The following is a 15,563-nucleotide window of genomic DNA, read 5'->3' on the forward strand; positions in this document are numbered from 1 at the left end:
TTTCTCACTTCTGCTCAGATTTTTCATTGCCAAGAATAATATTCCCCTCTGAATACTCCCTTCTTATAGTATTCAGTTATTTAACAACTTCAATTCTCTCCACTTAATTGAGGGTTATTGATGAAGTTACTAGATTCTCTTTTTCCTGTTAGTATTCTGTCCTACACAACGCCTCCAAGTCCTCCCCATCCCAACCCATCTCTTGCACATTAGATGCAGTCTCCAAAATCCTAGCTGCCAGCTCATACTTTAATTCTAACAGGCAGTTCTGTATGAGTGGGTAGCGCATTCCCTGGGGGGCTCACTTTGGGGATCTGCCCTGCTTCACTGGGGGGCAGGGTTTTTTCTCCTAGGTTAGTGAGAGACCCCAGGAGAGCCCCACGGTCTTCTACAAAATGCTCTAAGTCTGGCAGTGATGACTATGAAGACCAGGTAGTAGATGGTAGAGTATATAAGTATGTCAATAGCATAACAGCACATCTAAGTGCCATACTTTTTTTTTTTAAAAGATTTAATTCATGAGAAAGATAGAAGACAGAACACCAGACATCACTCTGGTACATGTGCTGATAGGGACTGAACTTGAGACCTTATGCTTGAGAGTCCAATGCCTTAACAACTGTGCCATCTCCCAGACCACAAAGCACATACTACCCCATCACCACCATAATTTTTTTTTTCAGTACTACTGTCTCAACTGTTCCTGTATCTGCTCATCCAGAAATCCTCTCCAGGGAAAAGGCCTACAGTCTCCTTTCAAGCAGGAGGAGTTAACACCCCACTGAACACATGTGGAAAGGGGGTGTCAGGGCCCAACAGCTTCTAAAACAGCAGCAGCATCCTTAACCCCCTCCTCTAGCTCCTGAGGCTGTGAAGGCCATGCAGTGCAAACAGGGTCGCTTTTCTGCTTGCTTTGCTATGGACTCAGAACCCAGTCCTCCAGATGTGCTAGTTCAGTCTATCTGCATCCTACCTTCCAAATTTTTGTTACTCTCGACTGTTCTGACCGTACCAATCTTTGTGTAAAAAAAAAAAAAAGTTTCCCATTCAACTTTTCCAAAAAGTATGACCTGAATAATTCACCCAAGTTGTGCATTCTCTGCATTCTAGATCTAATGTATTTAAAAACATAATGACGTGGTCCGGGAGGTGGCGCAGTGGATAAAGCACTGGATTCTCAACCATGAGGTCCTGTGTTCAACCCCCGGCAGCACATGTACCAGAGTGATGCCTGGTTCTTTCTCTCTTCCTAGCTTTCTAATGAATAAATAAATAATTTTTAAAAAAAAACAAACACATAATGACTGAAAAGCATCCTTTATTTCCTCCCCTCCAAGTCCCTAAAGTAAAACCCGTAAATGTCTCTTACCTGAGGAACAAGACTGACATGAATATTACAAAAGTTCTCTTTTTTGACCTTGAATTGGAACTGACGGAAGGCCTCAATGAAGGGCATGCTCTCTATGTCTCCCACTGTTCCGCCAAGCTAGAATAAAGTTATTTTAGAGGTTAAGCACTGAACCTCCCCATTCCAGTTTGGGTTTTTTAAAAAATATTTCAATTTATTTATTATTGGAGGCAGAGAAATTAACAGGGGGAAGGGAGGTAGAGAGAAAGAAACAGAGAGACTCCTGCAGCCCTACTTTATCACTTATGAAGCTTTCCCCCTTGCAGGTGGGGACCAGGGACTTGAGCATGGGTCCTTGCGCACTATAATGTGTTCACTTGAGCACCTGTGCCATGGCCTGGGCCCCCTCTTCCTTTAACATTTATTTTATTTTATTTTATTTTATTTTATTTTATTTTATTTTATTTTATTTTAGAGGGAGATTGAGACGAGAGAGAGAGAGACAGTTACCAGAGCACTGCTCAACTCAGGCTTATGGTAAAGCTGGGGACTGAACCTGGAACCTCAGAGCATCAAAGTTTTTTTTGCATAACCACTATGATAACTCGCTAGTCTATGGTTTGACTATCTAACAGTTGTACCCTGCCAATTCAATGACCAGTAACAGCACAATCTGAAATCTGAGCCTGCTAAATGACAGTTAATATTAGTTAGATTAAATTTAATATTAAAGATACATTTCTTAATAACTTTACCACTTCCAATGGCTAGCCTGGAAAAAAGAAAAGAAGAAAAGAAAAGAAGCCAGGGGTGAGGGTGATAGCATAATGGTTATGCAAAGAGACTCTCATGCCTGAGGCTCCAAAATCCCAGGTTCAATCCCCTGCACCAGCCTGGGTTCATTCTACCATACCACCATAAGCCAGAGCTGAGCAGTGCTCTGGTAAAAAAAAAAAAAAAAAGGGGGGGGGGGGAATAATAAGTCAGTTAAAAGATATGCTAAGAATTATTTTTATGACTGTCACAAAGCAAAGAAACCTAGATTTTAAGTTATAAGCAACTTCTGGGTTGCTTATAAAAGCAGCAGTTACAAACTACTGTTTTTCCAGGAACACAGAGTTCCAGCACAATTAGCAGACAGAAGTACCAAAACTGAAGCCAAGTGGAGCTTATTTAGAGACACATAGTCCTCAGAGGACAGAACATGGTTGTCTTTCTCAAGAGGTAGATGGAAATGTCCCATCACTCTGCCTAGCAAAGGGCAGTTATACAGATCAAGGACTTCAATGGGAACTGTCATGATCAGTGGCTGATGGCTGTCGCTCACTGAGGAGTCACCAAGAAGTGTGTCCTGAGGAATAGAGTAGGAGAAAAGCATGCATACCTCGATAACACACACTTGAGGTTCTAAGCCATCTTCATCCACAGGGATCAGGGCCTGTCTCATCACCCACTCCTGGATCGCATCTGTGATGTGAGGGACAACTATGGAAAGAAAGCAGCATTTAAGTCAGACACTCTGTGTGCGCTGATAGAGGCAGTTCCACTGTTACAAACTAATTACCTGGGGTAACAATGTGACTTTGAAGTCAATCAATCAATCAATCAATCAATCAATCATTCTTTCGAGCCAAAGCCTTGCTTTTTTCACTAAGATAGGCCACCGGAGCCTCCTCCAGTGTTGTAGCACTTCCTATGTGGTGCTGGGGACTCCAACTTGGGATGCGTTCATGGCAAGGCATGCTCCCTACTCTCTGAACTATCTCTAGCCCCCCCCCCTTCTTTTCTAAGATTTATTTTCATGAGTGAGAGAAGAGAAACACACAGAGAGAACCAAAGCATAGCTGTCTGGCATATAGCACAGCTGGAGGACTAAGGCTGGGACTTCTGGATCCTTAGGCAAGCAATTCTGATGCACACTACTGTGTGTTATTCTCCAGCTTTTGATAGATGCAACTTCCCTGATTAACTTTACCAACGTTTTCCATTTGCCCTTCTCACAAAGTATGTCTTAAATAATACACTAAGTTGCACATTCTCTGCAATCTCCGCCTAAAGTATTTAAAACAGATAACAAGTGAAAAGCGCCCTTTATTCCCTCCCCTCCAAGTCCACTCTGATAACAATGCTGTGGCCTCCCTTCCAGATTTCCCAGTTGTGCCTGGAAGAACTGTAAGAGAGTAAGGCCAAGAGGGGCACCTCGAAGCCCTGCGTCCACCTTTACTGCTTACACCTCCTTCCTTAGTGCTTCACACCTGGGTGCTTTTCCAGGAGCAAGAGAACACCAGGGTCCTTCCTGTTCAGTGTAGGAGGAAAGTAACTTCTGGACCAGAATCCCTGGGTACAAATCTCAGTTTTGCCACTTACTCGCTATGTCGCTTAGGACAAGTGACCTATGCTCAATTTCCCTGTCTGTTAATTGGAATTCTTAAAACTCCTACATCCTAAAGCTGTGGGGATTTTATGACTCAGGGCCTATAAAATCTCAGCAACATGCCTAATACATTAAAAAAAAAAAAAAAAGGTATGGCCAGGCTCATTATCATTCCCAACTGACCCCTTTCTGTGTCAGGTACCCAGAAGAGCACAGCTTGAATGTCTTTAACCCTCCTAGCAACCCGAAGAGGTAGGTACTGCTGTTACCCCAGGTGTACAGGAAAGAAAGCAGATCAAGACCTAGATCATCTTCCCACCTCCACAAAACTTTTAAGTGGCGGAGAAAGATCTATACTCTACCCAATCACCTCAGAATTTGGGCAAAATGAGCCCAGAATTATAGCAAGCTGTCAGCATGACTCTCTGCTTTCACTTCAGTCAAGTCTTAAACCCTAAGCAGATTTACCCTCATAGCAGATTTACCCTCATTCACTTCCCAGCAACCCCAAAATTTGTATTTATACCACTGTATTGGGCTGGAGGTTTTCCTATTCCATTTTTTATTTTATTTTTAATTTTTCTAATTATTTATTGGATAGAGATAGCCAGAAATTAAGGTAGGGGGAGAGAACAGAGAGACACCTGGGCCCTTGCGCACTGTAATGTGTGTGCTCAACCAGGTGCACCACAACTTGGCCCCCACTTTTTGTGTTTTTTAAAGCAGCAGAATACTTCTCAAATAAACACCGTGCAAACCCTAGCACAGTCAGCAGTTGCAAGTGAAGCCGTGCTGGGGAATGACCAATCGTACGTAGAGACTCACTTCTCTGACGACCCCCCGCCTCCAGCCAGCTGAGAACCTGTGATCTACTTCTCACTGTCTACCCGCCCAACGTGCAAAGCACACACACCAGTCAGCTGCCATCATCACTCCACACTGTTCACTGTGTCAAAACAACTCTCTGGACTCCAATCATGCTGCTGGGTTGATAGCTTAAATGCCATTCAGAGCAGCAAGGACTTTTTCAAAAGAGTTTTTGAACTCACTTAAAATAGCCAGAGAAACTGAAAATAAGACTGAAGTCATATTTTATCACAATATGTTGACTTTTTTATGTGTGCAGAAATTGCATGAAAAGTAAATTTTGGGAGTGGGGGAGATAGCATAATGGTTATGCAAACAGACTTTCATGCCTGAGGCTTCTAGGTCCCAGGTTCAGTCCCCCACACCACCATAAGCCAGAGCTGAGGAGTGCTCTAGTGTTTCTGTGTGTGTTCATCTCTATGAATCTCTCTCAAAAATAAAATAAAGAGCATACTGTCCAAGTGAGCTGTTAAAAAAAGAAAGTAAATTTTGGTTTATGCACACACACATTAAGTGGATACAAATTCTATGAATGCAAATCCAGTGGTACCTTGGACGGTTTTCCCCAAGTAGTCTCCTTTGCGCTCTTTGTTGATGACATACTGGTAGATCTTCCCAGTGGTCAGATTATTGTCCTTGGTGAGGCGGATGTCAAGGAATCGCTCATAGTTACCCAGATCAAGGTCAACTTCCCCACCATCATCAAGCACAAAAACTTCACCTGTAGGAATAGTGAGAATATTAAAGGTAACTGAAAAGCACAGATGCCATGTGTTTGGGACAATCCCAAAATATGGAAACTTGCGCTGAGGAGACAGTATAAATGTTATGCAAATAGTTTTCATGCCTGAGCCACCCAAGTCCTGGATTCAATCCTTAGCACCACCATAAACCAAGCTGAGCAGTACTCTGGTAAGAAAACAAACAAAAGTGGTTCGGGAGGTGGCGCAGTAGCTAAGGCACAAGACTCTCAAGCATGAGGTTCTGAGTTCGATCCCCGGCAGCACAAGTACCAAAGTGATGGCTGGTTCCTTCTCTCCTCCTATCTTTCTCATTAATAAATAAATAAACCATTTTTAAAAAATTAAAAAAAAAAGAAAACAAACAAAAGTAACCTGGATAAAGAATAAAGTCTATTCTAACTTGATACAAAGCAGAGAAATGTATTTCTGAAAATGGAATATGACATTAGACACTGGAAAACCACTTTTAACATGGTAACTCTATACATACTTCCAGTTTGTCAACAAACTCATCTAGGGACCAGACAATGGCACACTTGGTTAAGTGCAAATTTCACCATGCACAAAGACTTGGGTTCTAGTCCCTGGTCCCCACCTGCAAGGTGAAGCTATACAAGTGGTGGAGGACAGCTGCAGGTGTGTATCTGTCTATTACCCACTTCCCTTTATATTTCTGTCTATTCAATAAATAAAAGATAATAAATTAATATATGAACCAGACATCACTCTGGTACACGTGCTACCAGGGTTCAAACTCAGGAAGGACCTCATGCTTGAGTCCTATGCTTCATCCATAGCGCACCATATGGACCACAAAAAATATACTCCTATCTCATTTGTTTCTTTTCTTTTTTACCAGAGCTCAGCTCTGGTTTATGGTGGTTCAGGGAACTGAACCTGGAACTTTGGAGTCTCAGGCATGAGAGTCTCTTTGCATAACTGTTAGGCTATCTATCCCCATCTCTCATCTGTTTCTAAGTGTCAGAGTTCTCCAGCAGATTTGAAAATACTTCAAGGCAAATCCTTGGCAACCTCCAGATTCATCTTGATGACTGTGATATCCCTCTGCTGTGATTTGGAACCAGAAGGGTATAGGAAAAGTCACCTTGGCACCAGAGGATTCTCTGGAAGATGGAGCCGTACTATAGTGTCTCTCCCACCCCACCCCACCCCTAAAATAACAATAATAATCATTGTGAAAAGATCTACTTGCGAAGGCTGCTGAGGTATCATTACACACACATGCACACAAGGTTCTGGGCTCATTCCTTAGTACTACCAAATAAAGTTAAACGTAAATCAAGTATGACTGGATTCACATTAGTCTGCAATACAACACTGTAGAAATTCAGAGCTGGGAATATAGCATAATGATCATGCTACACTTTTCATGCCTGAGGCTCTAAGGTTCCAGGTTCAACCCCTACACCACCGTAAACCAGACCTGAGCAGTGTCTTAGACTTTCATTAGACATATTTTTTAATATAAAAAATTAACTTCTTCCAGAATGTATCAGTCATATCATTGGAGACAGTCACCAAAAAAAAAGGGGGGGCTTATTAATATATCTCCTCGCAGAAAGAGCTCACTCTCCAAATATTCTACAATATAGAGGCCTCCAGGGTAGCAGTCTTTTCCATATGCTATTTACTACTTCAGGATTTCAACTCTACTGATTTGTATCCTATTTTTTTTTTTGTTCATTTGTTTTGCATCAACATTAGAAAGGATCATAAATGGGCAGGGGAGACAGCATAATGGCTATGTAAAAAGACTTTCCTGCCTGAGGCTCTGAGCTCCCAGGTTCAATCTCCAGCATCAGATAAACTATGTCTATCTCTCATTAAAATATTTTTTTAAAGGAATATAAAAAGAGAATCTGGGTAAGATACCATAATGGTTAAGCAAACAGACTCTCGTGCCTAGATTCAATCCCCGTACCACCATAAACCAGTTGAGTAGTGCTCTGGTAAAAAAATAAAAGTGAAATAGAATCTTAAATTATAATTAGTAAATGTTAGCAGTCCACCTAGTTTAAAAGCTTCCAGCAATACTAAATAAGTGCTATTTTCTCATACTCCCTGAACTATTTTGACTTTTCTCTTATCTGGTGCCTGAATCCCTGCAAGACTGGCCTTTAGATTCTCTTTGAACACCTCTTCCAAAGGAAGACTAGGGAGTCAGGCGGTAGCGCAGTGGGTTAAGCACACATGGCCCCGCATAAAGATCCCGTTCGAGCCCCCAGCTCCCCGCCTGCAGGGGGAGTCACCTCACAGGCAATGAAGCAGGTCTGCAGGTGTCTCTCTTTCTCTCCCCGTCTTCCCCTCCTCTCTCCATTTCTCTGTCCTATCCAACAACAACATCAATAACAACTACAATAAAACAAGGGCAACAAAAGGAAATAAATAAAAATATAAAAACAAAGGAAAACTAACTTTTTGAAGCCAGTCACCCCAGCCTTGAAAAGCAATTATTATAAAGAGCTTTCTTTTATTAGTCAAAACTGTTTCCTTTTATCGCCCTTATTTCTAAAGCTTGAGGTTATAAAGAATAAAAGCAGTCCCTCTTCTCTGAAACCTTAATGAAGTTAATATGTCATGAATATTTTTTTTCTTTTACAAGAGAAGCCATGTTCTGCAACTACCAAAAAGATTTACCAAAACACTACAGTCTAATCATCACATTGCAGATGGAGGTATCTGAAGGTGGGGGCAGGCAGCAGCTCACCTAGTTAAGCGCACACTACAGTGCACAAGGAGCCAGGTTCAAGCCCCTGGTCCCCACCTACAGGGGAAAAGCTTCATGAGTAGTGAAGCAGGGCTGTAGTGTCTGTTTCCCTTCCTATGTCCCCTCCCTCTCAATTTTTGTCTCCATCCAAAAATAAGTAAAAATAATTACCAAAAAAAAAAAATCTCAATCCCAACACAACCAAAAGCCAGAGCTGAGCAGGGTTCTGGGGAAAAAGGGTCTGTCTTGTGCAAGGCCCTGGGTTTAAATAATATGGGAGTACCAAAGATGAAAACGGCTGGTGAAAAAAAAGAAAAAAAAGGTGGGGGAGATAGCATAATAGTTTTACAAAAAGATTCTCGTGCCTGAGGCTCCAAGGTCCCAGGTTCAATCCACATCACTATTTACCAGAGCTGAACAGTGATGATATTGAAAAAATAAAAATAAAAAATGACTCAGCATTGTTACAAATGAACAAGGTTCTGGCCTCATTCCAACAATGTAAATAAATAAATAAATAAATAAGAGAGGTGACATTCTGTTATGATAAGGACCCTTTTAGAAGTGGAAATTATGTTAGACAAACACACAGAAAATTACAAAGGTTGAACCATTCTTTCACATACTACAGTTATTTTTTTTAAAGTTCTTATTCATTTATGAGAAACAGGAGAGAGAAAAAACCTGACATCACTCCGGTACATGTGCCGCTGGGAGTTGAACTTAGGATCTCATGCTTAAGAGTCTGATGCTTTATCTACTGTGCCAGCTCTCAGACCACAGAATTACTATTTATTTTATTGGAGTTGGAATTCATGCATGTCTAATTTCACCACTCTTTGCACTGCTGAATTTGTTGTTTTGTTTGTTTTTGCTCATCCCAATCAGAAACAGAAACACCAGAGCTTCTTCTGCCAGTGCCATGACAGCTCCCATGGGGTGCTGAGGCTCCAACCTCAGACATGCACACAGCAAGTACTACAGGCCCAGTGAGCTATCTCATCTTGTTTATTTCTCTGTAGATTTGTTTGTCAGCTCTGGTGTTGAACCTGAGACAACCCCCCCCCTCCCCCGCCAAGCCCTAGGCATGAAAAATATCGTTTACGTAACTGCCATGTTATCTCCCCAGTTATTACCATTCTTAATATATTTTGCCTCCAGGGACATTGCTTGGGCCTGGTGCCTACCTGGCTTAACTGCTCCTGGTGGCCATTGTTTTTATTTCCTCTAGATAGAGGGTGAGAGAAGACAGAAAAGACACTGCAGCACTGCTACACTGCTCATGAAGCTTCACCCACCCTTCAAACTCTCACATAGTGGCCCAGGGTTAGAACCCGGGTTTCTGTGGTCCGGAAGGTAACACAGTGGTAAAGCTTTGGACTCTCAAGCATGAGGTCTGGAGTTTGATCCCTGGCAGCACATGTGCCAGAGTGATGTCTGGTTCTCTCTCTCTTTCCTCCTATCTTTTCCATAAATAAGTAAAATCTTTAAAAATAGTAATAAATAACCTGGGTTTCTTGTGTATAGCAGAACACCTGCCTCACAGGGTGAGCTACCTGACAACCCCTCTTTTGTAAGAAAAGGAAAAAGGGTTGCATTTTGCTTACCGTGCTCATATGGAGAGAAGGTTCCTGCATCAATGTTAATGTAGGGGTCAATTTTAATTGAAGTCACATGTAAACCACATGACTTCAGTATTGTGCCCACACTGCTGGCAATGATTCCTTTTCCGATTCCTGAGATAACACCACCAGTAACCAGAATGTACTTCATTTTGCTTTTTGACCTGGGGGGGGGGGGGAGAGAAAATTACAGATAAAATATACCTCAATAAATCAAGCTCATCTAGGTTCAAATACTGGCTCTGCTGCTTTCATAGCTATGGGCCCTCTTGGGAGTCTCAGTTTCTCGGCTTGTCGCACAACTCTGTAAGAATATTATGTGAGATCATAACAAAGGATCCTTGGATCACAGAATAGCTTTAATCAAGAGCTGAAACAGTTGCTAATCCAATGGAGTAGTTTTTGTTTATTAAGTTTTGACAACAACCTTCAACATCAACCTAATTAAAAAAAAAAAAAAGTCCCAAGTTACTGATAGAACACTAGGTCCCAAATATTGCAAACATAAAAGTTTAGTCTTGGATGAATACTCTTACTGCCCACGAAAAAGATGGTTTCAGCTAAGCTTCCGGGTTGTCAGGAGTTATGACCTATTTTTGTTTTTCTATGAAAAAACGTGTTATGACTTTTTTTTTTAAAGATTTTATTTATTTATGAGAAAGATAGGAGGAAAGAGAAAGAACCACACATCACTCTGGCACATGTGCTGCCGGGGATCGAACTTGAGACCTCATGCTTGAGAGTCCAAAGCTTTACCTAAACTGCGCCACCTCCCAGACCACTAAATTCTGCTTCTAAGACCCCTTCTGTTGCATTGCTTGACGTAGTCTATTTATATAATCACTGTTTTACCTGGGTCCGGCCCTGCCTGCAGGGTATTGGTTTAATCCCCACTGGTTAGATGGAAACTTTCTATGTTCTGTTCATGCTTTTTTAAAAAATTTATTTTATTTTATTTTTTAAATTTACTTCTTTATTGGGGAATTAATGTTTTACATTCAACAGTAAATACAATAGTTTGTACATGCATAACATTCTCCAGTTTCCCATTTAACAATACAACCCCCACTATGTCATTTATCATCCTTCATGGACCTGTATTCTCCCCACCCACCCACCCCAGAGTCTTTTACTTGGGTGCAATATGCCAATTCCATGTGTTATGACTTTTCTGACAACCTAATACAATACATCGCCAAGAAAACAGCTCTTCTGGGTTCTGGAAAATGGAATAAAGAGTTTCAATATTTAAAAGGAATTGCAGCTAAACTTAAGAATCCTTCATTTAAGTTAAATGATAGCTTAGTCTTTGCCAGCAATCTTTCCTAAGTATATCATCAAGAGATTTATCTACCAGAGGAAAAGAATGTCAGATAATAAGCTAGTCTGAAGCAAATAAGAGGAAGAGGACTCAAAGGGAGGACAGATTAGATTCAATCTAAAGTATAGTGGCAGAAGCACGGAAGAAACAAGTGAGATTGAAAGGGATGGACAGATTCACGAACACCAAAAGCAAAAGGAGAGGAGACAGCAACAGGCTTCCTTCCACCTTCAGAGCCCCTGAAACTGTATTTGGTCAGCAAACCCAAGTGTGATCAAAGTGAGAAACACAGTCACCAGGTAGAAGAAAGTGCTTGCTTTGGCATGGCCAGAACATTTTCCACCTCTGGGAGCACTTCATGTGAAGCCAATTTACAATAAAAATATGCTAAGAAAGGAACAAGGAAACTGGGAGTTCTGCTTGAAACATTCTCCCCTCCTCCCCAGGCAGGAATGAACACACTTGGCAAGGAGGTCAGAATGCTCAGAATGTCTCCCCCTCCCCCTCCAACAGCAAGAAAGACACTCAGATTGTGGTTGGGTTTTTTGTTTGTTTTGTTCTATGTATTTCCTTTTTTCTATTCATCATTTACAAGAGTATATTTACTGGTTTCTGCAAAATGCATATAAAATTTGAAAAAAAAGACAATGGAATAGATAAACCAAAGAAATGCTGATTACAAGATCAAACTTATTTATTTTTTTGCTTCCAAGGTTATCACCGGGACTCGGTGCCTACAAATAGAAGCCTACTATTCCTGGCGGCCATCTTTTTTCCATTGTTGCTGTTGTCACTGGGTAAGACAGAGAAACAGAAAGGAAGACAGAGCCTGGAGAGAATAAAGTGACACCCCTCCCCCCAAAGGTGGGGCTCTGGGTCTCAAACTGGGATCCTTGTGCTTCACACTATACCTGCTTAACCCAGTGTGTCACTGCCCAACCCCTGATCAACTTGTTTTTTATTACAAGACTCCAGGGGGCCTTTAGTAAGTTCATGTGCACTGTGCTGTCCTGAATGAAGTGAACAGTAGTACGCAGTTTCCCCAAACTTGATCAACTCCAAGTTCTTAATGGGGGGTGTGTGTATGTTAAATGCTGCTGTCCTCTTACACTTGACTGGTTCCTTACTGACAAATGAAAATCAAACTTAGCTACATTTTACTTAAGCGCCCCCACCTCCCCAGCACTGTTCAACTCTGCTTTATGGAGGTGTGGAAGATTGAACCTGGGACTTCAGAGCCTCAAGCATGAGAGTCTCTTGGCATAACCATTATGCTATCTATCCCAGCCCTTTTTTACTCGGTTTTAGCTAGACACATCCTTGAGACTATCATCTGGTCTCATTGAATAAATTCTAGATGTTCTTAGAAATTCCTCAGCCATCCCAAGTAGGGTACCATTCATTTCAGAAGACTCATCCACTTGAATTTGACTGCCCCAGTTTTACTTTCAGAGGGTAATACCTCTCTTTAGGGGGAAATTATTAAACTCTGGCAATACGTATCCCAATGGATTCTAAGGCCAGGCATGAGGCTGAGAGGACTCATCCACTCACATTTATGGACTATCCACTAGCTAAGTGCTACCCTGCTAGACTCTACTCCTTAAAAATGGGCAGACAGCCCTGCAGTTTTTTCTCGCTCTGAGCTAAATTCACACTCTTAAGACATGTACATCCTTTCCTTTCTTTTAACTAAATACATTTTGAACCCAACACTCAGGCACTTCAGCATTTTTTGAGATCCAGTTCTCACTCCACCTTTGGTGTGTGCCTTTTTGTCTTTGCAAAAATCTGGCATGCACTCATTTTTTTTCTCAGGAGAAAGCCAGGAAACCATTAAACACTAAAAAAAAGATGGCTGGAAGCAGAGGGGCATGTCAAAAATATTGGGGAGCAGGGGGGGGCAGAAAAGGAGGGAAGAGAAAACTGGGGAAATTAAGTACCATGGTGGTCAGAGAGGTGGCAGAGTGGATAAAGTATTGGACTCTTAAGGCATGAGGTCCCAAGTTTGATCCCAGGCAGTGCACTATGGTGTTCTCTGCCTACTCATTTCTCTAATAGGTATATAAAATCTGTGGAGTATCATGACTATCAGTGGGGAAGAGAAGTGCAAGGATGTATGGATTCCCAGTCTGGTGCGGTGCTACTCCTGTCCTGCCAGTTTTTGTTTGTTTTTTGTTTCAGAGCATTACTTGGCTCTGGCTTATGGTGATGCTGGGGATTGAGCCTAGGGTCTTTGGTGCCTCAGGCATTAAAGTCTTACTGATTACTGCCTGCAAGTCTTAAAGCATGATAGGGCTGGGGGGTTAGCATGATTATGCAAAAAGACGTTCATGCCTAAACATGAAATAACTATAAATAATCAAAAAGAGTGAGGGTAGATAGCATAATGGTTATGCAAATAGACTCTCATGCCTAAGGCTTCTAGGTCCCAGGTTCAATCCCCTGTCCCACCATAAGCCAGAGTTGAGCAGTGCTCTGGTGTTTCTCTGTGTCTCTCTGCATCTCTCTCAAAAATAAAGTAAAATTTTTAAAAAGAGAAAAAAGAAAAGGAACACATAAAAATTAATAAAATTAAGATGCTAAGTTATATAAAAAAAAAAATTTTTAAAGGGGCTGGGTAGATAGCATAATGGTTATGCAAAGAGACTCTCCCAGGCACCACCATAAGCCAGAGCTGAGCAGTGCTCTGGTAAAGAAAGGAAGAAAAGACGGAAGAGGGGCCTGAGGAGGTGAGCATAATGATTATGTAGAGAGACTCATGCCTGAGGCTCCAAAGTCCCAGGTTCAATCCCCCATATCACCATAAGCCAGAGTTGAGCAGTACTCTAGTAAAGAAAGGATGGATGCATGGTCCGGAGGTGGTGCAGTGATAAAGCTTTGGACTCTCAAGCATGAGGTCCCGAAGTTCGATCCCTGTCAGCACATGTGCCAGAGTGATGTCCGGTTCTTTCTCCTATTTTTCTCATAAATAAGTAAAATCCTTTAAAAAAGAAAGGATGGATGGAAGAAAAAATATGGAAGAGAACATTGGGAAATAAGCTGAGAAAGTAGAAATGGGAAAATTCTACAGCTGTCTGAACACCAAGCTGAACTTGATTTCACAGTTGGTGGAGACACAGGGCGGCTTTCCAACCACAAGAGCAACACAAACTACGATGCATCAAAAGAATCCAAAGATGGAAAAGATCTTTGTCAAATGTTGCAAAATCTAGCTCCAGTTGCGCACTGAAGAGGTGTCCCCAGACCTATCATGCCACACGAGCTGCCTGAATACCCGGACGTCGGCAATGTGGGGCTGAGAACCTCCATGTCGCCTGTGTCACAGCACTGCCCTGGAAGATTCAGGACTGTAATGAATGTGGTGGGAGGTGGCCACGCAGGCAGAGGGAACTTCTCCCTCTACAATGCGGCGTCTACACTCGGGGAGGCCGGGAAGGGAGCGGGCCAGCTGCGTGGCCGCGCTGGGACGCCGCGCAGCCCGCGGGTTCCAAGGCCCCTGGGGTCCGCCCGGGCGCGCCCCGCGGCCCAGCCCCTCCCCCAGCGCGGCGCAGGCCCCGGACCTTGCACCCCCTCCCCGCGCGGGGAAAGCTGGGCCTGCAGAGCAGCGAGAGCGGCCGCGGGGGGAGGTCTGGAGGGCTAGCAGTGGGCGCTTCCAGGGCCCTCTCCGTCCCACCCCCCACCCCGGCCTGGGCAGCCGAGCCTAGCCGCGCGGCGATGGGCGCCGCCGGGCCCGCTGCCCCGACCGCGCGGTCTCCCCCGCCACCCCACGCCCGTAGCCGTCCCCCTCCCCGGCTGCGCTCGGCCACGCGGCCCCGCGCGCGGGAGCCGGCTCCGGGCCGGCCTGATTGCCCGCCCCACTCCCGTTAGGCACGCAGCTCACTGGGCAGGCCAGCGGGCCAGCGCACCCCTGATTGGTGGCGGGCAGTGTCTGTCAGCCGCCGGTGGGGCAGTCCCGCGCCGAGCTCCACTCACGCCGCGACTTTTGCACGAGAGGACAGTTCCCCGGGGATCACCGGGGGTCAGCCTACCTGAGTCCGATTCCCGATCCTGCCGTCCGCTACCGGGCTGAGTGGGCAACGCGCGCCAACAGCCGCCAGCAGCTAGTGGAGCAGCTTGGTCGCATGCGCCCGGCAGTCCTTTTTATAGGCGGGCTCTTGGCGGTGCGCACGCAGAGGCGGGGGGCGGGGCGGAAAGAGCCTCCTCCCAGGGGCGGGGCCTCGAAGCTCCGCTCTCCGAGTGCTAGTGCGCAGGCGCGGAGAGGACCGGCTTCCCCATCTGTAGGGCTGGCTGCTAGGGCTTCGTTCCCAATGTTGGAGGGCCTCTGCACCTGCGCTGGCTCCAGGTTGGACAGACTGTGGCGTTTGTGCCTTGATCGTTGGTCGCAACCAGAGAGCTTTCTGGAGGTGTTTTACTCACACCTAGCAAATCTGTGATCTGGCTCCAGCAGCCTGAGGGGAGGCGAGATCTATCACACCGAGTCTCTGAACAATTGGGCTTAGTGAGCACCAAGTTCACAGCCCATCTCATCCACCATCTCTGGACCTAGAGACACTGCTA

The 15,563-nt window shown here is 44.0% G+C and overlaps 1 protein-coding gene across 3 annotated transcripts in view; it reads right to left on the reverse strand.

Moving 5' to 3' along the window:
- The window catches only part of CTPS1 (CTP synthase 1), a 34,471-nt gene extending 19,291 nt beyond the window's left edge, over positions 1–15,180 (reverse strand). For all 3 annotated transcript variants that reach the window (XM_060206136.1, XM_016189576.2, XM_007526110.3), the window contains exons 1-5: positions 15,035–15,180; positions 9,668–9,846; positions 5,140–5,310; positions 2,733–2,833; positions 1,370–1,486 (exon numbers count right to left, since the gene is read on the reverse strand). In XM_060206136.1, coding sequence (XP_060062119.1) covers positions 1,370–1,486; positions 2,733–2,833; positions 5,140–5,310; positions 9,668–9,833 — 555 coding nt within the window. In that variant the 5' untranslated portion in view covers positions 9,834–9,846; positions 15,035–15,180. The remainder of the gene's footprint in view (positions 1–1,369; positions 1,487–2,732; positions 2,834–5,139; positions 5,311–9,667; positions 9,847–15,034) is intronic.
- Positions 15,181–15,563: the final 383 nt, after the last annotated feature.

Source organism: Erinaceus europaeus, chromosome 13, assembly GCF_950295315.1.
Source record: "Erinaceus europaeus chromosome 13, mEriEur2.1, whole genome shotgun sequence".
In the NCBI taxonomy this organism is placed as follows: Eukaryota; Metazoa; Chordata; class Mammalia; order Eulipotyphla; family Erinaceidae; genus Erinaceus; species Erinaceus europaeus.